The 27,452-nt window shown below is 39.4% G+C and overlaps 1 protein-coding gene across 4 annotated transcripts in view; it reads right to left on the bottom strand.

The window, feature by feature from the left end:
- Positions 1-27,452, bottom strand: part of Ntrk2 (neurotrophic receptor tyrosine kinase 2) — a 349,269-nt gene that overhangs the window by 52,268 nt on the left and 269,549 nt on the right. For all 4 annotated transcript variants that reach the window (XM_047524198.1, XM_047524200.1, XM_047524199.1 and 1 more), the window contains 2 exons: positions 17,198-17,370; positions 10,536-10,770 (listed from right to left, as the gene is read on the bottom strand). In XM_047524198.1, coding sequence (XP_047380154.1) covers positions 10,536-10,770; positions 17,198-17,370 — 408 coding nt within the window. The remainder of the gene's footprint in view (positions 1-10,535; positions 10,771-17,197; positions 17,371-27,452) is intronic.

The raw sequence follows: 27,452 nt of genomic DNA, 5'->3' as shown, positions 1-27,452 counted from the left end.
TTATTTCCTTAGTTACTTTCTGTTAATGTTCCTGAGCAGGACTAATACAATAGTTATTTCATTTGACTACACATCAGACTTGCCTATGAAGCTTATTCAAAATATAAATTCCCAACTCTCATCCCCTACCACCTCCCTGAGATTCTGAGTCAGTATATCCAAGGAGAGGTCCAGGAATCAAGATTTTCAACACAAGAAAAAGCACCTCAAGGTACAAGGTATTCCGATGTGTGGTAAAGCTTGGGAGCCTATGTAGTGGGAAAGTCCAGTTAAGGCAATACTGCTCTGCCTCCATTAGCATAAAAAGCATTTGAGAATTTTTCTTATAGTCAGAGCTCATAAACAACTTTGTTCCACAATTCTCTTAGCAGAGCTCAATTTAGAATTTGAAGTCACAGGCTATATAGATGCCTGTACTAAGTTCTCATGATCACCAACAGGAAGTTCAACAAAGGGATCTGCTGTAATTCTGCAGAAGGATAAATCTGGGTGTTTATGATGTCATCATGAGTATTCAGTACTAGGCTAGGTTGTTGTAATCTGATTCTCATAGGTATATGAATGTCCCCAAATACTCAAGGGGTACTCCCTGCAGATCTTCAGAGGTCTCTTTGTGTGCAGTTCTCTCTTCTCTGGTATTCTGTCCTTTTACCTCTAGCCACCTTGATCTCCCTATTCTCTTGGCTCTATCTCCTGAACTTAGGGAGCTTCTTGGGTCCCCTCTCTGCCTCTCTCAATGAATTAAGATTGGGCAATCATGTGACTTCCATTAGGAATGATTTCCATCCTGAAATTCCAGGACATTGGACGGTCATATCTTTTCTTTGAAAGACTTCCAAGAAGAATATTATATGATTTTCCAAAAAGGAAGCTCCTTTTAGGAAATTACCATGATCAGTAAAAATCTAGGAAGTACCTAGCACTGTGTGAAGCATTTGGAGTTTAAAATGTGAACATATACATTTTGCCCAAGAAGTATGACAATCAAGTCATGTCGTCCTGATTATAACTCTAGTCATATTTGGTCTTTAAGATCAACAATACCTGTACCTGCTATTGTTTCTTTAAGGCCCAGGTCAAATCCAATTTTTTCCATTTGCTTTCCAGATTTCATCTCAAATTCCCCCTCCCCAAAATCTATTTATCTCTACTCTTCACAAGTATTATACTACCTAATATCAGAGTGTTTCATTTATGAGTCCTCTCCCTGGGAGATGTGTGATTTTTTTTTTTTTAAGGACTGGAACACATCTTCAGTGTGTAGATATTGCTAAGGCACAAATAAGAACTATGTACTATACCATCTTGGATTAATCCAGCCATATCCATCCAAGATATCTCAACCCTGACCACAGAACAAAGTCTGGGGAAAATGTACAAAGTGAAGAAAATTATTAATGTTCTGCCCATACATATTTTCCCCAATGTCTTTTCACATCAATTCACATTTTGAGCCTAGGGAATCTCTCCAAGTGAACAAGTAGGCTAAGATAATTTCCTCTTGCTCAATGCTCACTGGAGATGGAGAAAAATCTACTCTCCTACTTAAGTAATAATCTTGTGTAGGCAGGAAAACTTTAATTGTGGAAGAAGTATTATGTAAATGTAAGTTATTTAATTAAAAGGAGGAAAAACTTCACAGGAAGTAGCTGTTTTAAAGAGATGAAAGAACTTGTTTTTCTTTACTGCAGATTATAAGTGGTTCACAGATAGATTTTTGAAGGACATATTCATCACCAGAAGAGATGGCGACTGATTCTACGACTAGGAAAGATGAAATAACAGAGAAGAGATTTACTTTTTCACCTGAAACAGCCAAAAACTATCCTAAGATGCAAATTGTTTTCATGATACTAGATAAAGGTAATAAAGGATAGTGATCCCCAAGAGATAGGAAGCAAATATGGTGAGTCATGTGATTGCCCAATATTAATTCATTGAGAAAAACAGAGCGGGGGATACTCAGGGGACTCTCAGGAATCTTCCTAAGTTGAAGAGACAGAACTGAGACCAGGGAGATCAAGGTGGCTAGAGGTGAAAGGGAAGAATAGCAGAGATGAGAGCTGCAGACAAAAAGATCTCTGAAGATCGGCAGAGGGTGCTCCTCGTGTTTTGAGCTGAATACTGATTTGTGCATGTATGTGAAGACACTATCCACAGCTGGGGGAAAAACTACCCAGAGGACCTGAGGAAACATTGTCCAGTGCTCACACCGGGCCAGGAATAGAGCTCATTCCCATGAAGCAGAGCAGAGCCATCATGATTCATGGGATGTGGAGTAGAGTACACAGGAGTATCTTGTTTCAATGGTGGGGAATTAACAGCCCTAAAGTCATCATTGCTTTGGTCCTGCCCAATAAATCTCAACAGCAACATACAAAGGGATCAAACTGTTTCAGTGCAATACAACAACATTCCAAAACAAACCTCAAAAATATTTATAGGAATATGAAAACACCCAAGTTTCAATAAGGTAAAATCACAATTTCTGGCATCCAATCTAAAACTACCAGGCATATGAAGGAACAGAAAATGTGATGGAATAGAATGGAAATAAGTGACGGAATAATGGAAATAAGACTCAAGGAAAATTGAACCAGAATTGACACAGATATTAGAATGACAGGCAAATATACTGAAATATCTATTATAACTATATTACATATGATTAAAAAGTTAACTATAGGTATAGTAGATATAAGAAAAGAATCAAATCATATTTCTAGAAATACAAACTTCAAAAGGTGAAATGAAAGATATACTGAATAAAATAATATTGGACATGATAGGAGGAAAGATTATTGAAATTGAAGATATAACATTAGAAACTTCCTAAAATGAAACAGAGAAAAAAGAATCCAAAAATAGAAAAGAGCTCAGCGAGTCATGTGACAACACCAACTGCTTAATGTAAGTGAAATTAGAGACCCTTAGTGGGAGGAAGAGAAGAAATATTCAAACAAATAAAACTAATGGCCAAAATTTTTTCTAAACTGAAAAAAATTATAAAGTCCATGAATTCAAGAAATATGAATGAAACTATAGCAAGGCATATCATAATCAAATTGCCCAAGATGAGTAATAAAGAGCATATCTTTAAAGAAGTCAGAGGAAAAAGAAGCATTTCATGTAAAGTACCAAAGATTGCTGAGAAATTCCAACACTTTTTTTTTTAACCAACGATTATATGTCACTTCAATTTGTTGTTTTCAAAACATTTTGAAGGTAAGAACTTATTGCAAATAAACAAAGGCTATCATGGTGGGTGCATAAGGTTAGTGTGGAAGATCATCTTCTTCCTCACCCCAAAGCCATTCATTTCCTTTTTCCTAGTAATTGATTACGAGTTTTGTCTAGGTTTTTGGTAAGAAATCATAGATCTCTGGCAAGTGAGCTCAGCCCTTAGTACAAACCTGCCTCTAGACAATAAAGAATAAAAATAAGTCTTTAAACAGGGATGTTCTAGGAAAGATTATTTCCTGATTGGCAAAAAAATGTCTTCAGGAAAAATATATCTGCTTCCTGCAGTCAATAGCAGTTTCGATGTTTGGGGATGCTGCAGCCATCTTGCAACCAGAAGGGAAAGACCAAGGGATACACCAGTTCCAGCCCAAAGTTCAGAGACTGGAAGCCTCTTAACTAACAGAAACTTCCCATCTGAGAATTTCCTGTCACATCTGCTTAGCCACCTTTAGTAGCATATCTCTAGCGAAATGCATTCCCGACTGATCATAAGGATAGAAAAAGGAAAGCAGAGACTTGAGCCTTTGTCTTCAGGCTCCAAATCTGATTCTGTTTCCTTTACACCCCAGTCAATGTCTTGTTGCTAGATTCCTTTATAAAGTGGCTCTGGACTGAGTGATGCAAGAGCACAGAATGTCACAGGCATGAGAAAGCTGAGATCTGACTCCTTTAAAAATAGGGTTCAGGGAGAGAAAGAACCGGTTGAAGGGTCTTCTCAGGACTTTGAGGCATCAGGGTTCTTCCGGTCCATTTGAATCACTGGTGGTGTCCACTCTTCCCTATCTTCATTCTGAGTGTAACTAGAAGCAAACAATTTCTGAAAGTAGCACATCTGTACCAGAAAGATGGGGTAGTGGTTTCAGGATGAAAGACTCAGAAGACCAGAAAAACAACAAAAGCAATAAGATTTACCACTCTAACATTCTTTACTAATTGGATGTAAATGGGAAATGGATGGAAGGAGGGCCTGGATAATGTATCTCCAGGCCAGCTCTTTCATGTTGGCTTCTGCAACTTCCTGTAGCCCTTGTAAAAGGGTCACAAGAGAGAGTAAGAGAGGAAAGACTCGGAGGAGTTCCACAGCATAATAACCATGGATGTCTTTTAGTGAAGCACAGTTACCGACAGCTCATGGACCCATTTGGAAAGATGCGACTCTAAGCAAATCACACAGGTGCTGGGGTAAGGATTTGGGCCTCTTTTGGGAGGGTCTGTTTTTTATAAATCACATGGCATATCAGAATCTAATCTGATATGTCACTTCCTAGTATAAAATTCTCATTGGCTTTTTGCTTCCAAAAGGATGAAATCCAAAGTGTTTGGCATAGTCAACAGGCCCTTACAAAATCTGAAAATTGCTTAAATAGCCTCAAATGCATAGCAAAGGACTTCCTGTTCCTTGACCACATTCTATGATGCCTTTGTGTGCTACTTCATATGCTTCCCTCCCCTTCCTGCTGCAGGGTCTTCTTGATAACAAAACATTTGGAGTTTATATCATCTTATACATGCTCAAATGTTGTGTCCCTGTGAACCTTACTCTGATTTCCCAAAGAAAGGCAAGTCTTCCTCTCTAGGGTTTTTATTTATTTCTACTATAGCATATATCTCATTATACTGAAATGTCCAAGAAGAGCCCACGAAGATTTTTTCTTTTTTATCTGGATGCCTTTTGTATCTACCACAGCATCTAATACATAGTATTTGTTTCATAAATATGTGTTGAATAAGTGAATGAATGAGAGGATGCATACTTGTAACTCCAAAGCATATGTAAAAGTTCTAAGGAAAGCATGAATACAAATTAAACCAATTTAGAATCTTGAAACAATTTATGCAAATCCAGTTTAATATAGAATTAGTCTGAACTCAATGTTCTGATTTCTCCTTGGCAGACAGGTTCCTCCGAACTATGTTCTAAATGTTGACAGAAGCATAGACTGAAGATGATTTCATAAAATAAACCACCTCTTATGTTCCTGAAGTCACTTTAATCAAAAGAACCCAAACAGAAAGGTCTGTAATTGTTCAAGTGAAAGTTAAGAACCACTTTGTAAGTATTGTATAAGTGGCAGAGAAAATAAGGAAATATACATGCAAATAAGAGTTAATAACACAAAGGAAGGGACTGACTTGTCCCTTAAAATAACACTGTATCTGGTTTCAAGTATTCTGGATACCACATACTGAGGAAATTTTTCTACTATGGTAACTAATGGAAGCAAATTTTCGCCCTGAGCTCTTTACTGCAAAGAAATTGTCTGAGATTAGGATGTCTCTAAATCTCTAGTTTTACTTCCTGAAGTCAGTTTTCTAGCCTCAAAGATCAACTCAAATGCAAATCTGAGTATCTTCTGTATTCATCCATGGGGCTAAAAGGACACTCTCAAAGAGTGTTTTCCTAGTGGGGTGTCTTATTCAACAATTATTTACTGACCACCTAGTATGTGGCATGCATTGTGCCAGTTGGTGCAGATACAAAGACATGTCAGATTTCCTCTATCTTCTCTCATACTAGTAAGAAAGACATAGATATGGACCAGTTTCCCTTGATGTAAAAAATTGCAGCTCTGTGTTGCAATGTCTGTTTGTATGAAATATTGGGAGATCACAGATTTGTGAGCAATTGCTCAGTTTGTAGGAAGTGAGAGAGAAGGTGAAACTATAATTTCCTCTTATGCTGCTGCTCCTCATGAGGGAAAAGCATTGGAACATTATACAAGACACTAAAAACATTTTTGGGATGCATCCTTCTGTCTACCTACCTATCTATCTAGAAATGTAGAAATGTTCACATTACATAAAAATATTCCTTAAAATAAACAAATTTTCTTAAAGATCAAGGTATGATAGTTAACTCTTCATTATTTTCTATTATGCTTGTCCAGTTCTTAAATTATCCAAACCTTCTACTTCTTTCTGTGGTCAGGACTTTATTTTCTAATTCATTAACATGCAGCAGGATGGGCAGGGTAATATAAAAGTGCTTAGATTCAAAGAGGTTCATTGGCTGCTTGCTATATCAGCTGGGTTTTAGTACATTTTTTTCTCTCTGCAGATAATAAAGTGGTATTCAGCACCTAGCAATGATTTCTTGGACTTTGTTGTTTGACATCATTTTAACACTTTCAGATTTTGCCCAGGGTTTTTCTTAGCCAAGTTATATTCATTTGCTTCTTTAAATGTCTATCATTAATCAACCTACTTGTTCTGCTTGGTTTTCTTTTCTTCTTAAGTGGAAGATGAATTAAAGGATAGGATTTCTTATCATTTTAACATGAAGCTAAAGCCCAAGGGAGAGCAAGACTTAAAAGCTAGGGTTTCAGATACTTGGGGCAGTCCACTTAATAGCAGATCGCATCCATTTTAAGCACAAGTTAGACCCAAACAGTGAAAACTACCAAAGGGCACACTAAAAACTTTCAATGGATCCATGGTGGCAAAGAAATGACCAAGTAGAATGAGAACCGAGGTCTCCAACAGACATAATGTGACAAAAATCTGGTTCAGATGGTTTCTAAATGTTAGGTTTTGCCAGTGGAAGGAAGAAATAAAAAACAAAATAGAAGGCTGGTACTGCAGAGCCACTAATTAAAACAATTCAGAGAATATAAATGCTAGAGTAATTTCGGACCCGCCATGTCGGGCTGGTTTCAATGCAAATGCAGCGTTCCGATTTCTCCCTGCATTGGTAGGGTATAATTAGCTCAGCTGCAACTGGGTGGAAGCCTTGTGGCCTCCATTTCCTGGTACTGCCAGCTCCCTTGTGATGGAGGAACAGCTGCCACCAGCCCCTCCCTCGTGGACTGCTCAGTGTCTTGGCCATCCCGCAAGGCTGCTCACAGGCCACTGTGAGCAGAAATCTCAAGCTTCTAATGGGATCAGTTCTCTATAAAGCTAAGGAACATGTAAGATCTCAATCTAGTTGGCTCCATTCCTGATCCCTCTATATGGAGAGCCAAGGTCAACCTAAAACTTTCCCTCATTACTGTAGCAGAAAGGATTTTTGGCACTGGGGTGACAGCCCACATCAGCTATAGTTACTTACTTTGGAATTTGGTATAGGCTGTGGGAGAGGATAAGAAGTAAATGATGAAGAGAAACCTTACTTAAGGGGCTGGCCAATGAGATACCTCAAACTTAAGGACAGCACATGACCGTAGCTATGGTAACAGAGAAGATGAAGAGACACCATCATGGGGATGAATTTGCCATTAGGCATATGTATAATCCAACAGTGGGATAACTCATGTGAAAGCAAGAGTGCTCTGGGACAGAGCCACCGCAGACACACTGAAGTTCTGAAGAACCAAGCAGTGCCTTCTGCTTGTCCATGCAACAAACTCAACAGAATGGGACCCACTGATAACGCTTTTTCAATAAGCAAAAAAAATTCCTATAGATACTTCTACAAAACCAAATGGTGGAACATCATTTCAAAATTTTAGAAAAGTCCAAATAAAACTCATAATTTCTTTGTTTTCCTGAGGTCTATCCAATTATCAGATCTTCCATCCATCCTTCACTTCCTTCCCTCTCCTGACCATCCCCACCTGAAACAGAGGTCAATGGAAGCCTGCTTCATTTCCCTTGTTCTGACTGTGGGGAAGGGAAGATGAAATGAACATAACATCTGAAGCACATTTCTTAATAACTGGAATGTTTAATAAATAAAGGAGCCAGGAATCATTATTTCCTCCTATCAGCCCAGCAGGAGGTACTTCAGGATCTTGTCATGTATACAGAGGATTTTCTTTTTAACAAATGATAATAAAATATGGTCGATAACAAATACCAATGTTTTTATAATGTGCAAATGGCTAAAATTATCTTCCTATATTCATAATCATGACCACTATTTCACTAGCATTTTTTTAGGATTGTTATCTTTATATTTGAGATAAGATTCATGTACCATATTTACCCCTTTAAAGTGCACAATGCAGGTTTTTTTTTTAGCATACTCACAAAGCTGTGCAATTGTCACCACTACATAATTCTAGAACATTTTTATCATTCCAAAAAGAAACTCTGCAACCAGTTGCAGTCACTCCTCAATCTCCCTTCCTCTAGCCCCTGGAATATGAATCAGCTTCCTGTTCCCATGGATTTTCCTATTGTGGATATTTCACATAAATGGAATCACACCGTAAGTGTCCTTTTGTGCCTGGCTTCTTTCACCTAGCATAATGTTGTTAAGGTTTATCCATGCTGTAGCATGAATCAGTAATTCCTTACTTTGTATTGATGAATAATATTCCATTGTATGGATTGCCACATTAGGTGTATCCATTAATCCATTAATGGATCCTTAAGTTATTTCCACTCTTTAGAAAAGCTTTGGTGTGAACATATAATTTCAATTCTCTGGGGTATGTACCTAGAGTAGAATAATGCTGAGTTCCAAGGTGACTCCATGTTGAACATTTTGAGGAACTACCAACTGCTTTCCAAAGCAGCTGAACCATTTTACATTCCTACCAGCAACACATGAGAATTTCAGCTTCTCCACATTCTCATCAATACTTATTATTGTCTGTCTTTTAACCAAATCATCCCTGTGGGTGTAAAGTGATAGCTCATTATAGTTTTTCTTTGCATTTCCTTAATGACTATTGAGGTTGAGCATTTTTATGTGTGCTAATTGGCCATTTGGATATCTTTTTGGAGAAACATATATTCAAATTCTTTGCCTATATTTCAATTGTATGGTTTATCTTTTTCTTGGTGAGATTTGCTATATTTGTTTTCTGAGCTACCCTTTATTGATTTGGTAAATCAGGCAGAAACCTTTACTGAGCACTTACTTTGTTCCAGGCACTTTGAAACCATTATTAACTTACTACTAAATGAGCTAGTCATTTCTAGACTCAAGACAGATATTTACACGCTCTGTTTTGAACTCTGGATAAGACTGTGCCCGTTTTTCCTGAAAATACACCCAAGAGAATAATTTTCAATGTAATCACTATTCCTTCTTGCCATACAAAATGTGAGCAATGGAGATTGGGGATATAGCTCAGTGGGTAGGGTGCTTATTCAATCCCAGCACCACAAAAAAGGAAAAAAAAAATGAGCAATGCTTATCAAGGTGGCAAAGAAAGAAACACCAAAAACAAAAGGATATCAAAGAATATGTAGGAAGGCAATGTGTTAATTTTCTTAGACTAATTGTAGGAAAGTTGGTTCTGCTAAAATGCAGAGGCATCAGAGGTCATTAAGGCTGCATGCAAGTAGGAGTATAGAAAACAAACTAAGAAGGTATCTTCTCAAAAATAAACAACCATGGGCACAGCGAGGCATGATCTTTACCAGCCCCAACCTACTATGAAAGGTAGTCAAGTTCTATATCTTATTCTCTTAGGCTATATACATCCAGCACAGTATTCCTGGCCTTCCGATTTCCTTTCTCTCCCCTTGAAAGTCAAGCAACATAAGTGAGAAAACAAATGGGGTGTTGAGGTAGTAGAACACTGACCCCAAACCTTTATTCTAACCATCATGACTTTGAGGGTTCCAGACATATTCCTCCCTTTCACTCATATCCAAATTGTACCATCTCAGTTAAGTAATATAACATACCCAGGGGGCCAGTTTCAATAACTAGCAGGTTTGAATTACTGTCTATAATTCCACTCTCCAGTGATAGTTCATATAAACCAGTGTTTCTTAGTTCAAACCTAGAACAAAGACATAACTTCACAGACTCAAACTAAAGCTCCCAAATCCTTTAACCTCAAATCCAGAAATTCCCCCAAGTCCTCAGGTTCCTCTGGAAATTCTCAAGTTGAAAACTCTTCCCTTGGAGATGTCACACACTGCTCTGGCAAGCCATGAAAAGAATAGGGCTAAATCATGTTGCTCCAGAATTCACATGTTGAAGACCTTACCACCAACACTCCAAAATGTCACTGTATTTGGAAATAAGACTTTAAAGAGGTGATTAGGTGAAAATGAAACCATTAGAGAGCGCCTTAATCAGATGTGACAGATGCCCTTAAAAGAACAGGAGATTTGGATAAAAGGTGAGACATCGGAGGCCTGTGAACATAAAAAAAAAAAAAAAAATACACGGTGAGGACACAGCAAGAAGGTAACCAGATAGAAGCCAGGAAAGAGGCCTCAGCAGAAATCAGACCTGCTGACATCTTGATCTTTGGCCTCCAGAACAGTGAAACAAACAAGTTGTCAAAGTCCCCTAGTCTGTGACATTTTCTTATGACAGTCCAAGGAACTAATACAACAAGGGATCCTCTGCAAAAGAAGGCCACTGTGTCTGCATGGCCACTCACCCTGTAGTAGTCAGTGCTGTACACATCCCGGGACATCCCAAAATCCCCGATTTTCACCAGCAGGTTCTCCCCAACCAGGCAGTTCCTGGTGGCCAAGTCTCGGTGCACGAAGTGCTGGGACGCCAGGTAGACCATGCCTGCAGCGATTTGTTGGGCAATGTGCAGCATCTGTGACTGCGTCAGCTCCGTGGGTGGGTTTCCTTCTGCCATCAGCACCGCATCAGGTCCATGTGCCCTGGGGAAGGACAAGGAAGGCGTGGGTGGAGCCTCAGCTCTGTGCCCCGCCTCAGCTACTCCTGCTTAAAGAGGCTGCGCGAAATAGTACAAAGACTAATACGCTTCCCTTCCCACCCAGGATGCTTCATTTCCCCAAGAACGTGGAATTCCAGGGTCACGTGGGTTCCCTCCCACACTACAATACACATACAGATTTACATTTTAGGGGCACCAGAAAAGGCATTAGGTAGAGCTTCCGACTCAAAGAAGTAGAAGGTAACACAAAACACCGGGGAGAGATTGGTTCTCCTAGACATGATCACAACACCCGAGTGGGATTCCCGTCCCTCTCCATTGAGCCATGCTAATGGTTCTCTCCCGTCCCTCTCCATTGAGCAGCATTCCCCCAGGCTGATCCCTCTAGAATTTCCCCACCAGCACTAGAGCTGCACAGCTGGTGGTCTCCTTCAGACCACCTGCTGTATGACTCTCAAGCTGCCCTCAACTTCCTCATGCGCAGTTGATTAGAGTCCCAGGTTACTTGACATGGACATTCATTCCCAGTGAAATTACCATTTCCTTTTGCCCACACTCCTCCTGACTTCTGGTCAAACACATGTACTGATCAACACATAAGATAACACTTTTGAATCACAACACTTTTTTTTTTCTCTCTCACTAGGGAAAGTTTGATTCTTTATACTATGGAGGTGGGGTGGAGTTATGGTATTTTTAACATTTTTTTCTTTTATCTTATGTACCTTCCCCAGGTATATAATGACTTAGGGTATCTTAACATTGGCATATGCCTCATGAAGAAGGGAGTTAAGTCTTAGGATGCTGCTATTAGCAATGGCAGTCTGGGACCTGGATCCAGCACTAAGCCACCAAGGTAGACATCACCGCCCCTGATGGCCTGAGGGGGCGCTGCAGGGAAAGAAATAAAGGCATAGTTTGCTGCTGGGCCTGGCTATGGCATGGTCCAAGGGCTTCTTCCCTGCAGAGGAAAATAAAGGAGGGGAAGTTCTCCTTCAAGACATATTTAAATATTTAAAATAGATACAGAATTTTAAGTAAATTTAAAAGTGGACGATTTCATCTGCAGGCTTCCAGAACTATATTAGCATTTTTAAGTGAGAAAGGCAGAATCATCCACGAAAAAAGAGCCTCACATTTTGCCCTGTTTCTTAACCATGAATTGTTCTAGCCACAGGCATATCCCTGGCCTTCCATAATGGCTACACAATGGCTCTCCCTTTCAAAGTGTGCTGTCACCAGATCTTTCATTTTTGCATTCTCAGGAAACAAGCACTAGACAAGGGGCTGGGGAGTCTTCCAGTCCTGCTGGTATCTAGCACCATGATCTTAAGAAGTCTTTTAACTTCTCTAATCTGCAATTTCCTTGTTAATCAAAAATACAAAGGGATATTATTCTGGGTTATCTCTTTTGTCTCTTCTATCTCTAAATACTTGGATTTAACCATTCCCAAGGGAGGAGTTTCCTGAATTTGAACAGAGCAAGATGAACACATTTCATCTCTTCTCAAACCAGAACCCCCAACTGCCTCTTGTCACACAGAGGAACACTGAGGGAATGCTTTCCTTAGCTCTAAATCCTGCCCTGGAGATAAGAGGTTTTGTAGTACAGAGGCCAAACTGAATATCAAAACTGAATCTGAATCCAGTCCTAACATATTAGCTCATGACTGAAGGTGTGTTACATAATGTTTCCTCATTCCATAAAATGTTGATACTAACCTCACCTTTCTAAGGCTATTGATGTGAGGAAGTATGAAGACTGCTTGTATAATGCTTAATGACCTTTCCTAGAAAAGCCAGAGGGAAAGAAGACTTTGAAAAAAAAAATCTCTCTAACAAACAATATTGAGAGGTGAAATGCAAGAACATGTTTTTTCTCTTCAGGATACAAAAGGGCTGGCCCTTTCCACCTCATTGATGGTTAATCAAGTCTAATCCTTTAGGGAGCAGGGGAAAGTGAGACTGCTTTCACATCTCTTCCTTAATTCTACTGAGAACTCATCATCAGGAGAAAAAAGTGGGGATGCACATAAACTACAGTTGGATCCAAAATAAACCTTCCAAGAATCTGGGCCAGCATGCAAGCTTTGTAGATTTAATTCAAAGATCAAAATAATCTGTGGATTGACCACATTCTTACTTCAGTCCTTGAAGAGTGAACTGCTGTTAGTATCTGTCAGAAGCAAAGACCCCAGGACAAAGGAAGGGTCTTCACGAAGCCAGTACAGAAGCCACTTGTGTGCAAGATCTGGTCCTCCAGCCTTCCGTGCTGAAGGCCCCATAAAGCTACTGACCCTCTAAAGCTTGATGCACTTCACACTAGCACATGCATGTGAGTTGGGGAGGCTCCTGCATTGTTAAAGTCATTTTTCCTGCTTCTGTCTGGGTATGTGAGCAAAGTTATTGGCAGAAGCCTCTGGATGCTTTCTTTAAACAAAAAGTCCTGCTGTCAAAAAGGGCAGGCAAATTTTCTGAACAATTCTTAAGAGAATCATAAATAAATTAAGCACAACAAATTCTGCTGTTGTTCCCCAGGTTTTCCTACACGTCTTGGAAACAGAAATGTATTTCACCTCTTCCCGGAGAACGGTCCTTAAGAGGTGAAATTGCACTGCCAGGGGCCAAGTAGCAATTCTTGGGGCCTGACCAGGAGGCTGCTCAGCCTTCCTCATCTTGTTGTTCCCAGCGTGGGTTAGAGCTAGAAATTCACCACCCTGCACTGGTTCTAGAATTCCATATCATAATACTTTACTTCTGAGTTTTTTTTAAATTTAAAGTAATTTTTTTTATTTTTTAAATTAAAAAAATTTAAAATTTAATTGACATAATAATCAAACATTTATGAGTTACAGGATATTTCAGTGAATGTATATAATGTGTAATGAATTATTAGATCAGAACAATTGGCATATACATTTCTTAAACATCATTTCTTTGTGCTGGGGAAGATTCAAAATCTTCTCTCCTAGATGTTTTGAAATATACAATTAATTGTTTCCAACCATTTTTACCCTATTGACTATGAAACATCAGCAGTCATTTCTCCTATGCAACTGCATCCCTGTACCTGTTAATCATTTCCTTCTGAATTTTTTTAACAGCCACTTCAGCAGGAAGAGTTGCGTAGTGGTTAAGACTATGGGCTTTGCAGTCAGGGGTCATGAGTTTGAATTCCAGTTCTGTCACCTGCTAATTATGTGACTCAGTTTGTTCAAGTGTAACACAGGAATGATAATACCAATAGTTTATTAGGTTTATGCAAGTTTAAACATGCTTGGAAAGCCTTAATAGATATTAGCTGCTACTGTTTGGAAAATGTTTATCTATCTTTCCTTCTCAGTACAGGTGAACTTTGGAGAGATTCTAAGTGGAAATATTATAAAATTCTTGAAATCAGGGACTGTGGTTCCCTTCTCTTTTTCCACCCAACCTAAGATAGGGCTGGCTTAATATATGTTTTGGGATTAATAAAAGGGGTGGAGATAGAAGAGAAGACATCTGTCTTTATCAGGCAATGCCAGGGACCATATATATGCCAGGTTTCCTCCCAGAAAAAGGAGAGCCTGTACTAGCAATGCATTATTGCACCTGAGAACTTAATTCTTGGCATGGAAGACCTCTTGTTTCCAGAGCTTAGCAGATTCTGAAATGAAACAGGATAGGTTTCCAGTTCCTCCACACCCCATACAGGATGTCAAGGGAAAACCAAGTACCTTCCTCTTTGAAAGGAAGGAAGGAGACAAAGGCATGGTTGAAAGAGCTACACAGTGGAAGAATCAAATTGGAGCTCTCTCTCTCTCTCTCTCTCTCTCTCTCTCTCTCCCTCTCTCTCTCACACACACACACACACACACACACACACACACTCTCTGAGAAAATAGAGGCATTTAAATGCATCCAGGTGAGCTACAGTTTTGGAAAAGCACCATTCTGAGTTAAGGAAGTAGCCTGAGGCATGGTGAAAAACCTTTCTCCTAGGGACACACAGCTAGACCCCAATCAAATTCAGCTTCTTGTGCTCTTTTCATTCGATCTGATAAAAGAAAATGCAAAAGCAACCATCATCCCATGATTATCACCTGCAATAAAAACCTCATTGACACAGGATAATGCGTTAGGATTGTTTCTGAATATCTAGAATTGGCTATGTGCTCCTAATCTTATCCTGTATTCCTGCACCCACACAATCAGAGGAAAAGCAGAGAATGGGGATCCATCCCAGCCAAGGAGAACTAAATTGTATGTATAGCCATGAGGCTAGAGATGATAAAAATGATCCAGACGGCACCAACCATGTGATGACATTTCTAAAAACAGCAGTACACACTCCCCCTTCTACTGTTCTCACAGTGATTGACTGATTACTTAAACTGCACCATGTCTGAATCCTCCAGCGGATGTGAGAAGCTAACTGGGGCTGATTTCTTTGCGAAGCCCTCTGCAATATCTGGGGAAATGGGAGGAGGGCAGAGAGATATAGGCACTGCCATCACACAAAAGGTGTCACTCTCTAGGACCCCTGCACCAAAATAAAGAGGAAAATGTGGCAGAGATGAAGGGTTGTGGGGACAACTGTTGTGGATTACCTTCTTTCACAACAGTTCCCATACTTGTCCTTGAGATGCATATTATACCCATTTCACTAGTAAGGAAACAGGCCAACAAAGGCAGGTGCTCAGACTGCCTCTAACATCTTTCCTGTTTCTCCTAAGTTATGCTATCTACCAAGGTATCACAGTCAGCCGACTGGCTACTCTTTCAAAGATGAGAGCCAGCCAAATAGCATGTAAGAGCCAGCAGAGACTTACAGAGCGAACTCAGAACCCCCAAGAACAGAGGTCACTGAGCAAAGTAGACTAAAGACCCACCTATGGGGCAAAAATAGCTGATGCAGAAGAGGAAAGAGAACACAAGTCTCCTGTCACTATCAGGACCCCGGACTCTTCAGGTTCATTATCTTATATGTGGCACCTCTATTTGGGCCCCTGATTAATTCAAAGAAAGACATAACTTGGTTTCCTTCACCAATGGGTATCAGACATCTTGCATTTATTCTCTTCCAAGGCAGATAACAAATGAGAATGCTCTCAATGGTCCTCACCAGAGTAGCCACCAACTTCCTGCATCTTATCAAACTCAGCTCCTCTTATGATTTCTCTTACTGAGGCCCCTGGATTACCAGTAGAAATTGCTACTAGCAGAATCACACATCTGTCAACATATAGAACACTTTCTTTTTGCTCCTGGGCTAAAAAAATTCTATACTTATTCTAGTGCCATCCTCATGGCTCCCTGACCAGTTCAATATTCTCATCATGAGGTCACTCAGTTAATAAATGCCAAAGCTCGGGTTCAACCTCAGCACTTTTTGGAGACCCCAAACCCTGCTCATGTTTTCTTGCCACTGTTTCCTCAGACATCACTCTTAGAATCCCTCAAACTTTGTGAGATAGTCTCACTTTTCATAACAACTTTCCCTTTCTTGCATCAGGTTATACTCACTCTGTTTCTCTTGCTCTGTCTTGCACCTCCTCCTCCCATTGCTAGAGGAAAGGAACTTCTTGAGAAGCCAACACTGAACCTCAGGCCAATGCTTGAAATCCAAATGACACTAATTCTGTTTAATAACCCAGTGACTCCCTTTTGCATTCGCTTTTCTCTTCCTTGCCTTGGTTTCTTTTGGAGACCCTGCTTACCACAAAGTCCCTCAAGTTGAACCTGTCCATGTTTTCATGACCTTGGAGTCTTTGCAATAACCATAATCCCAAAGTTTCAATGGTTTCTCCAAATGTCATTCCATATCTTTCCTTTTAAAGATTTTGCTCTTTGGGTTCTATTTCTTCCACTATAGATCCTCTGAACTACCGACCTGGTTGTTTTTCATATCTTCAGAATAAAGTCCAAAGGACACCCTCTGGCTATTTTTCTACTTTATCTCCCCAGGTTCATTCCACAGTCTGGTAACCCTGTACTCATTGTTTTCACCTGATCACACCTTTCATGGTGACACCTTGGTACCTTAGTTCTTATTGTTCTTTGGCCTTGAATAATATTCTTCTTTTATGCACCTGGCAACTCCTATATGCCCACTAAGTACCATCTCCAGGACACATGTCACGTATCGCTTAATATAACATATACTTAATATCTGCAGGATAAATCAAGTTGAATCATGAGCAACATTAGGTAGAGCTAGTTGATTGAGGAAAAATAATAATAATAATATTCTTGCCTTTTTTTCCTGTTCCTTTCTCTGGCATGTGTTGGTGTAGTTATCAGAAAAGACTATTCCAAAGAAAGTTTCCTTCACCCATCCCAGGAACTCCCTATCTTTCACTTCAAATTGTCTGAGTTGGGAAGTCCTATTGCCTTTTCAAGTCCACCTTCCCCTCCACCCTTTACTGTACCTAAGAAACTTGTTGAGGTCCCCGTGCTTCATGTACTCAAAGACCATGATGAGTGGGTCACCCTCCACACAGACGCCATAGAACTTGACAATATGCTCGTGCTGGAGGTTGGTCAGCAGCTCGGCCTCACGGTGGAAGTCCTTGCGTGCATTGTCGCTGGCGTCCTTCAGAGTCTAAGGAAGAGAGGCAGAGACAGGAGAAAACCAACTATTAAACCAAGGACATCAAAGGAGGGTTGCTGCAAGAAGAACTTATATCAGTGGGTCCTAAGAATTCTAGAAGAACATTTATCTCCTTTATTACACAAAAGATTGGAAAACAGCCTAATTCCTGAAGAAATAATGTTTATATTAATAGTTGAAGAAGAATCCTTTATGAGTATGTAGAGCTTTACAGCTTACAAAGCACTTTGACAGAAGTTCCTTGATTAAGAGTTACAGACAGGAGTCGTTTCACAGTCTTCATGCTTTTTAACCCTGTTCTGGGCCCAGTGGTTCCTGGGCTTCTCTCCCCATCTGGTGCCTGTTGGACTTTCTTTGATACTGTATGCAGTTCACCTCTGCTAAGATAATCTTTAATATACTTTATATCATGAAAATATTCAGTAGGAAAAAGGATACAATGAGCCTTCATGGACCTATCTTTCAATTTAAACAAGGATCACTGTTCAGTTTTTATGTGATACTCTAAAGCCCTCTCCAGTCTGTGCCCACACACATCACCAGTTCAAGAACTGTCTCCACCCATTGATGTGCAAGACTGGTCACACTGCCAAAATGAAGAAACTCAGAAGCATGCCAACCTGGCTGAGGTGTCTTTGGATCTCTGCTCAAACACCACAGTGTCCTAGCAAAGCTGGCATTTGTTGATGTCATACAAATGTGCTGAGTCTTGTCATGAGCCATCACCAAGTCAGAGCTATAGTGGCATCAAGAAGACAATGACCCTGATCCTGACCCTTTGTACTTATGGACAAATAGAAAGATAAGATGCTTATATAAATAACTATAAACCATGCTCAAAACCAATGTCCTGAATGAGCCATCTCCCCTGCATCTCTGTGCACAATGATCCCTTGACTGTTCTCTGAAACCCATAGTTCAGCTTTATGTAGCCACCCAAATCACAATTGTGCCTCCTTACCCTTGGACATGCTTATTCCTCTGTGCGGAATGCCATCATGTGTGTGGTCACTGGTGTTGGAGGTTGAAAAATCACCCACCCCGACATTGTCTATATCCTAATCCCCAGAAGATGTGAAGATGCTACCTTCCATGGTAAAAGGAGCTCTGCAGATCTAATTAAGGATCTTGATTTGAGGCAATTGGGCTGGATCAGCTGGGTAAGTCCAGTGCCAAACAAGGGTCCTTATAAGAGTAAAGACAGAGAAGGCATAAAGGACAGAAATAGAGGTTAGAGGGAAGAGAGGATATTATGCATCTGGCTTTGAAGATGGAGGAAGGGTTTATAAGCCAAGGAATATGCATGGCATCAAATCTTCAGTGTCTGGCTTAGTGTGTTATGTGGATTTACACATATGAAGAACACTGGGCATCATACAGAGGAGTAGTTGGAAAAGAGAGGATTGTTCAAATAGTCTTTTCCAATAACTGTGGGCATTTTTCTTTCATACTCTATCAACTGGACCTGGAGTAGTTGGTTAGTTGGGTTAGTTGAGATGTGAAATCTGAAACAATATCAATAAACTTTTCATCCTCTGTTGCATTTTTTAAAAAATCTACAATACACAAGGAAACGAATTCTACTCTAGAACCCTAAGGAGGAACATCACTATTGGCATTTTGCTTTTAGCTTAATAAAATTAACTTTGAACATCTGACCACTAATCTATCTCTGTGTGAGAGATCCATCTCTGTGCCTTCTCCATCTCTACACTGCCAGCTCTGGGAACAGTGCAAGGCACATAGAGGGTTTTATTCAATAGATGTTGGTGAATGAATGATAATGGTTATGAAAACCAAATTCTGAGAGCAATAGAGTTTAGGCTGGTTGCTTCCAACTGAGGGACGAGGAGGAGGGAAGTCTGAGGATGACCCCTGGTCGAGGTGGCATGTGACTATAAGAATCCTGCAGGGGGATTGATAATGCCTAGTCATTATCAATGTTAGATGGCAAATGTTAACATCCATATTGACTTAAATTAGGTATTGGATAGAATAAAAGCACTGCCATTCATCAGATTGTCATGGACTGTAAAACTCAACAACATTGCCAAGAATACTGCCAGGTCCTGGTGGTCATCTTCCAGGCGGCTGCCTTAACTTGGCTCTTCCTCTGGGCATATTCCTGATATGAATCACCTATGCCATAGGCTAAATTTCCTGGGGAGAGATATGAGATGAAAATAAGGATGTGAGACATTTATTAAAGCATGCTCTTTGGACCAATACCTGCTCAAAAGATTGGACAGAAGCTGAACAGTGATGAAATCTCAACAGAAGCCTCATCTGTTCCATAGGACAGACCTACAGAGCTGTCCTGAGTTGGGCCAAGGGGGCTGAATCTCTATAGCTCTTTATTAACTAATCATTGTATGGGGGCCATCTCCTGAGATGGATGTCACCTTGAATGGAATTGCTAAGTCCCCTAATGGGTCAGGCTGCTGAGGACTATTTGTCTGTTAGAGTTTTCCCAGCAACAAAACTGGGAAGCAAGTCCTTCATTTCCAGGGTGAGGGTGCTGGACAACGCATCACCATGTCCATCACAGGGTGAGTTTTCAATATGCAAATTGTCATGCCTAGGGCCACGTTCCACATAGGATATCAATGAGTTTTCAGGGCCTGCCTTGTGTCATCATCAAGAAAACATTAGGATGGTTGAAACAGTGCAAGATCACAAAGCACTGTCGATTGTGGGCTGCACAGAATCTAGAATTTTCCTTAACTGCTTTATTTTGCAAGACTTAAATTTTTTTGTCCAGTGGTGACTTGACCCAAGAAGACAAAATCATAGCTATTGATTCCATTCAGCCAGAAGCAGTGATTTTACAGTCAAATTCTGGAACTACCATTTGTGATCGTCTTTAGCATGTGGTTTCTGTCTCCACAAGCATCACTGGCTCTGCTTGGGAAAGTGAGCAGATTTGGACCCTCAAGTGCTCAAAGAAGCCATAAAGCTTTGATGGGGTCATTGCCATGGAAACAGGACATTTCTTCATTTAATAACAAAATGAAAAGTTGCCAATGATACGAGAGAGTAGATGATACCTGCGATGAGATCATGCCAGAGTCCTGAAGCAGCTGTCTTGTCAGACCTTGGAGAATCACTGAGGCATGGCTGCTGATTAACTAATTTTTCCTATACTAAGTATTTTCTTAAACTGTGGACCCACTGCTCATGTCTAAAGGCTAACAGTAAGAACTTGGTCCTGGTCTCTGCCCCCTTGAATCTGCAAAAATGGAGTTCATAACATCCCCTATGTCCCCAGAGTTAGTTAGCGTGGTTGGATTCAGACTAAATTCTGCATCCCTGTGAGTCAGGAGGAACGATGTGCCTATCTTGGTGGTTTTGTTTAGGTCGGTTTTATCCAAGGGCATGCTTTTGGAAATGTTTTCATTTGCTTGTTTTCTTGTTTTGTTTTCTACCCACTGTTTTGTTTTGCTAAACTTTTCAGTAGCAAAATAGCAGATGAGGCAAGGAGATGGACTTGGAAGAGATGGAGATGGAAGTGACATCTGCCAAGTCCTATCCTTGAGCTCAAGGAGCAAAACACAGACATCATAGTATTTCTTGCACTTGACTTGCATTATGTTTTTTGATACATATCTGTCTCTATTTCTGCTTTTGACAGTGGAAGTGTGTTCCATTCACTTTTGTTTTTTTTTTTTTATCACTGGCTGCCTAACCCAGTGTCAAACAATCGAAAGAACCCCTGACACAACAAGGTCTGTTTAAAGTAGAGAAGAGTATGGGAAAGGAAGGAAAGTGAATGGTCTCTGAGAAGTGGAAAATGCACACTTGTAAGGGGTGGAAATGAAGGAAGGACCAGAAAAAGAAAGAAGGTGGAAGAAACACTGAAGAGGGCTACCCAACACACTCTCCTAAGGAGTTGCCCCTCTTTTTCCAGACAAGTGCAAACCTTCACGATGGAATACTCAAACAAGGAGTTCTGGCTTAGAATTGAAAAATCCAGGCTTAAATCCTGGCTCTGCCCTGTACCTCTGAACTGTTTTTCTCCCCTACAAAGTGAAAGAAATGACATCACCCAATTCTCAGGGACCTTGAAGGGGGCGGGTGGTATTTATTGTAAGTTGGGATGCCTTCCAGAATTCTTGGTAAAGAAGGATTTGAATTTGAAACCAGACGCATTCAATTTGCTTACATAAGGTCCACAAAGGTCAACAGAATACACAAGAAGGCACAGAGTCTAAGCCAAGGCATGAGAGGGTGGTGCTGCTGGGACTGTCACCTCTTCCTGGATGGCAGTTTAAATGAGCTAGAAAAAGCACTAATATTTTTATGTCATTATCACAAGTCAAGAACAAATTCTGGGTAGAATCTTTCTGCTCAAATGCTATAGTGTATGGGGGTGGGGGAGAGGAAGGGAAAGGGATGGAGGGTGGGAGGGAAGCAAGGTTTTCTTTGTGAGAACATCACCCTGAAAAAGTTAACAAGCATCTAATATTTTCATGTTCCCAAAGCAAATATGATGGAAAGGAGCCTACTGTTACTTAGTGCAATGTCAAAAGTTGTGCTTCAGTAAAATTTTTGGATTTAGGAGAGATTTTAGTACTCATGGGGCAAACACATCTCACAAACCTGGCCTCATCCTATATGCCCATCCATTTTTGCATGTTGGGTCCTTTTTCAAAATTATGATTCAATTCTATTTTAAGGGATTCAGAAAATATGGCAGTAACAACTTAGGCAAAATCATCTTCTGAATTTGGCACTCTAAGGATAATTTTTCTAAGGGTGGAATCATAGCCAGACAGCAATCAGAAGCTGGAAAATCCTGCTATCAATCCTATTTATAAAAATCATCTCTGTTTCAGTACCATGGCTGATTGTCATGTTACTCAATTACGTGAGGCTTGGCTGGTTGCATGAGTCCCTTGGCAATGCACTGAGGCCATGAATATGGAGGGGGCATTTTCCCTCCCTGAAAATTCCCTCCACTTAAGTTTCATATTGATGGGCATATTTGCCCGATCATTGAATGTTGCTATTTTCTTACTCCGACTGCCCACCTTGCAGCTTCATTTCTTCTTATTCTCAGTGTATTTCCTGACACTCCTGCCATCCTTTCTGAAGACATACTCCAGGGAGTGGTCTCATTCAGAGCTAAAGCAAGATACTACCTGGAGTACATGTTGATTCAGAGTTGGAAATAATGGAGCAACCCAAAATAAATTTTAGTACAGAACTTAGAAACAAATGAAGAAGACATGTAAGTAAGAAAAATAAAAAGTCACCTGAGGTGTATTCATATAAGTACCTAGGAAAAGTTATGTCAGATTATCTCCACATCATGTACAACCACAAGACTGGGATCTGATTAGAATAAGATATACTCCATGTTTGTATAAATATGTCAAAATATACTCTACTGACATGTATAACTAAAAAGAAAAAGTTTAAAAAGTCATCTGAAATGCAAGGGAAAATAGTAAGGTTAGAGGGAAGGTAGTTAGGGAAGAAACCTTCTTTGAAATATTGGCATGATAGGGATACTGCAAAACTAAAATGATCATACACTTCGAAGTATAGGTGGTTTAAGGAGAGACAAGATGAAACAGAGATTGAGACCTTTTAAAAATATTGATCTCATATTATTCTTCAGTTATACCTTTTAGAAATCATGAAAACAAAGTGTCTTTGTTAAGGCGAAAGATAAAATATAGAAAAAATTATTATGGTAAGATATCCCTAAGCCCAATGTCCATTACAGTATTTGAAACACAGAGAGAAATGAATAAACTCCCAAACCAAGCAACCAAAATGCATGAGAATGTGTGATTAATATGCCAAAGTTCCTCTGAGTCAGGATCATTCAGGTCTATTGTTAATGGATAATTTTTACTACTTTGATACCTTCTCAGATGCACTTTCCAACATGGTAGCCAACAGCCATATATCACTAATCACCATTGGTAACATGATTATTCCAAATTTAGATTTGCTTCAGTTGAAAAATACACACCAGATTTTGGAAACTTGATATGAACATAATAATTTGAAATATCTCACTAATATTTTATATTAATAATATGTTGAAATGACAATATTATAGACATATTGAATTAAACTACATTAATAAAATATGCTTCATCTGTTTCTTTTTAATTTTTTTCTGTGTATACTTGTAAATTCAAAATTATAAATGCAGTTTTCATTGTGGTTCACATCATCCTTCTATTGGATAATACTATTCTAGAAAAGTCACCTCTGAAGGCTATTAGTAGGTCAATCTGTGTCTTGAGAAAGCTGGAATACCTCTAACATACAGTTGAAGGCAGATCTATTTCTTGTAAGATTGTTACATGCAATGATTAGCCAAGGATTTAGAGTAAGCCTTGGCCACGATTCTCAAGCATTGCTCACAGTTTTCTAACTGAATCTTCCTTAAGGTAGAGATAGCATTCATCGTATTCTTACACAAGTGAACTTGGGAGTTATTATGGTTTGGTTCTGGAATGTCCACCAAAGTCTCATGTGTCGAAGACTTGGTTCACTTGGGAAGATATTGGAATACGGGGTTCTGATTTCATCAGTGCATTAACTCATTGATGGCTGAATGGACTACAGGAAGGAGGTAGAAACTATAGACGGTGGGGCCTATTTGGGTCAAATAGGTCACTGGGAGTGTACTCTTAAAGAGTATTTCTTGTACCCAGTTTTTTTTCTCTCCCTCTTCCCTTAAGTACACGTATATGTGACTGTCTGTTTCTCTGTTTCTTGGCTGTTGTGAGCTGAGCAGCTTTAATCTACCAAGTCTTTCCACCATGATGTTCTGAAACCATGTGATAAAACAAAACTTTTCTCCTTTAAGTTACTTGTGTCAGCAAAACAAAACTGAGTAACACAGGAGGAATATATTTTAATATACTCAGAGAAAGAAATAACTTGATAGAAATAAAATCTTAGAAACTACAGAGAGTACAACACATAGCTCCCAATATCTCTAGAAATATAAAACTAAGTAATAGTAGATAACAATGATCACAAGCTGTTTAATGGTTAATAACACAGAGTGTATACCAATTCAGTTGATATTTAAGGCTGGCCTTAGAAAGGACTTCAATTATGTACCAAGTGACAGCCTCAAATAGAAGATTCAAAGTCAGAGTGCTGATTGCTACTAAGTTTATTTTCATAGCCACATTGGCTCTTAGGGCTCAGATCTAACAAGTTGATCCAAAGGAAAACATAAGGTTGAGTCCTAATTCACATACTTCAAAGTAGTTGCAATAATTTAGGGGGCAAATTGATGATTTATGCTTATATATTACATCAAGTTGCATATTAAAAATGTTTTCTTTGAAAGACAGGAAACTAGGTCATGTTAATTGTGATACTGGAGAAATATTGAATCAAAAGAGTAAATCAGAAGTTGAATTCCAACATGGACAACACAATATATTTATAGATCTTTAATACACCAAGAAAAAAGTGTTTAGAGACAATTCCACTAGATATAATGGAGCTGGTGGTTCAAGTTATTTGCTTTTGATACATTAAAGGAAGTTACAAGGTAGCACGAATGCATACCTCCCAATGATACAAAGGTGTGAAATGAACTCTCGAGCTGTTTGATCTCTGATAAGTTCTCACTAGAGTGATGTGACTACAGCCCTGGTGGTCTGGTGGTTAGATCTTGGTGCTCTTGCTGCCATGGCCTAATCTCAATTCCTAGTTAGAGCGAGATATTCCATCTCGGTTTTAGCTTCTCTGAAAAGAAGTGGATAAATTGTAGATGAGCCAAAAAGTGGGCCACCAAAGTGATTAACAGGGCAAAAAACAGATCCTTGATCAAAAGTTGAAGTTACTTGGAAAGGGATCTTAATGGAGTAACTTCATAACTGAGGCCAACCTAATTCAAGTGCATGAGGGATTCTTACAAAGAATACCCTGATCTCGGTCTTACGAAGAAACGTGAGCATAAACAGATGCATGTGTACACACACACATACACACACACATACATGAAAGCAATAGAAACCTATTAAGTAACATCTGAAAAATAAACATGATCAAAACTTCTAACAAAACACCATTGAAAGTTCTGTTCCTAGAGACTTGTAAAGATAGAATTGATAGTCATTATGTCCTTTTAAACTATGCAAACTATTTTTAGGGCAACTTATTGAAAAATGTCCTTTGACACACTCTAATATTTTCATCAATTTCTATTTTGTGGGAACAAGAACTTTACACATCATTGAAAATGTAAAAGTGTAAAGGAAATATAGGAAGAGGAACTGGAACTGGAGAGGATCTTCATAATAAACCAAGATGTAAGGACTTATGTCATAGAATAAAATGAGGGAAAGAAAGAAAACAGTTGTCTAACTTTGAAATGAACTTGCCTGGGTAGAGGAGTGGAGTCAATGTATTCCTGATTCTCTTTTTCATCTATGAGGTTATTCTATTTTTTTAATTTTAATTTTTGCTGTTCCAGGACTGGAGTGAATGAACTTTAGTTTTTAAGCCTTTCATTTTTCCTTATACATATCCTGAGACAGGTGTCCCTAGTTGCTTCCTTTCCTGAAGGTGGTACCTTTGGTACCACATGACCATCTTGGATGATTGGACTGCAGATTAGTGACCTGGGATGAAGACTAAGTGGCATTGCAGAGACTATCTGGAATAATTGAGCCCACCGTATTTCCTTTCTTGAGGAATTATAATGTGAGTCATAGAGACAGTGTGATCAGTAGTGTGGAAATAGCAGCCAAGTAACAGGAAGAAGCAGAGGCAAGAGACAGCTGCACTGCATTAGCAGGGAAGCCCAGAGGAGAATCCCTGGTGTCTCCTGCTGAGAGGATAAAGAAGGGACAGTCACAAGAGCTACCTCAGATCTGGAGCTAGCTTTTAGAAACCAACTGTTTCAGTCACAATGAGGTCTCACTATCCTGCAGTTCCCAATTGAGTTGGTCATCTTTCATTTTTTTTTTTCTCTTAGATCTCTTTCCTCCTTCTTTTGGCAATAGTTTCTTTAATATTCTTCCAGAGAACCAATAATTCCCCATGTTAAGTCCATGTATATTTGGTAGAGCTGACATATATTCCATTTCAAGGTGTGGGCATGTGACTCAGGCCTGGATAATCAGATTATTTCTTTTCCTGGTCAGAGGCTCTTGTGACACAACCCAAGACAAGCCAGTAGGAGTTATCCCTTGCACTTTTGCATATAATTGAGAAAGAAAAGTTCTCTCTGTTGAGTTGCAAGGACGAAAATCTTTACCACAATGTAAAAAGAATCTGCCTGAGAATTAAACCTATGTAGAGGAAAGCAGAACTGAGAGAAAGAGAGAGGGAGACAGAGAAAAACGGAGAAGAAAATTTTTGGTTCCCTGGACCCAGCAGTGTCTAGAGTTAGGATAAGAGTAGACAAGCTTTCTAGTAGCATGGATTTCTGCTTAACTAGTTTGAGTTGGGTTTCCAATGAACATTGTGTAGTTTCTCTTATGAAGACTGAATATGAAGTTTTGCTTGAATTTCCCTGAGGTCAAAACACTCCCTCAGGAATACAATTTTCCTGTTTCCACTAATTCCCTTGAATTAAAATTCTACTTAGGAAAACAAGAAAGTATCCCTCATCATTGCATACAAATGAGCATAACTAACATACTCCATAATATTATATGATAAGTAGCACTGTGTTGAATTTCCTTAATTTGGTTTACTGGAACTCATGTAGAACTCAATAAATGATGATGTGGTACACAATGAACACTTAACTGACTTTGAATCCTAGGTCTAACACTAAGTGACCTATTTCAAGCTGTGTCACATTGGATGCATTCTTAATCTTCTTCATCTTACTGCTTCCTCATTGGCAGAACATGGAAGTTAAGCTAACTAAATATCCATATATTTATGCAATCATTTCTAAAATGATTTGTCATTAGATGACATTATTATATATCATGTTTACAGTTTCTTTCAGCTCTAACTACCAATAGTTAATCAAATAATTTCCTTGCCTAGAAATGCCAACTGTCAACTCTTTACTTCGTCAAAAGGCAACTATTTCCCTGGTCTATGTATCCATCCATCCATCCACACAC

This window comes from Sciurus carolinensis, chromosome 14 (genome assembly GCF_902686445.1).
Source record: "Sciurus carolinensis chromosome 14, mSciCar1.2, whole genome shotgun sequence".
NCBI lineage: Eukaryota > Metazoa > Chordata > Mammalia > Rodentia > Sciuridae > Sciurus > Sciurus carolinensis.
The sequence above is the reverse complement of the archived record's forward strand: the minus strand, read 5'-3'. Positions and strand labels throughout refer to the sequence as shown.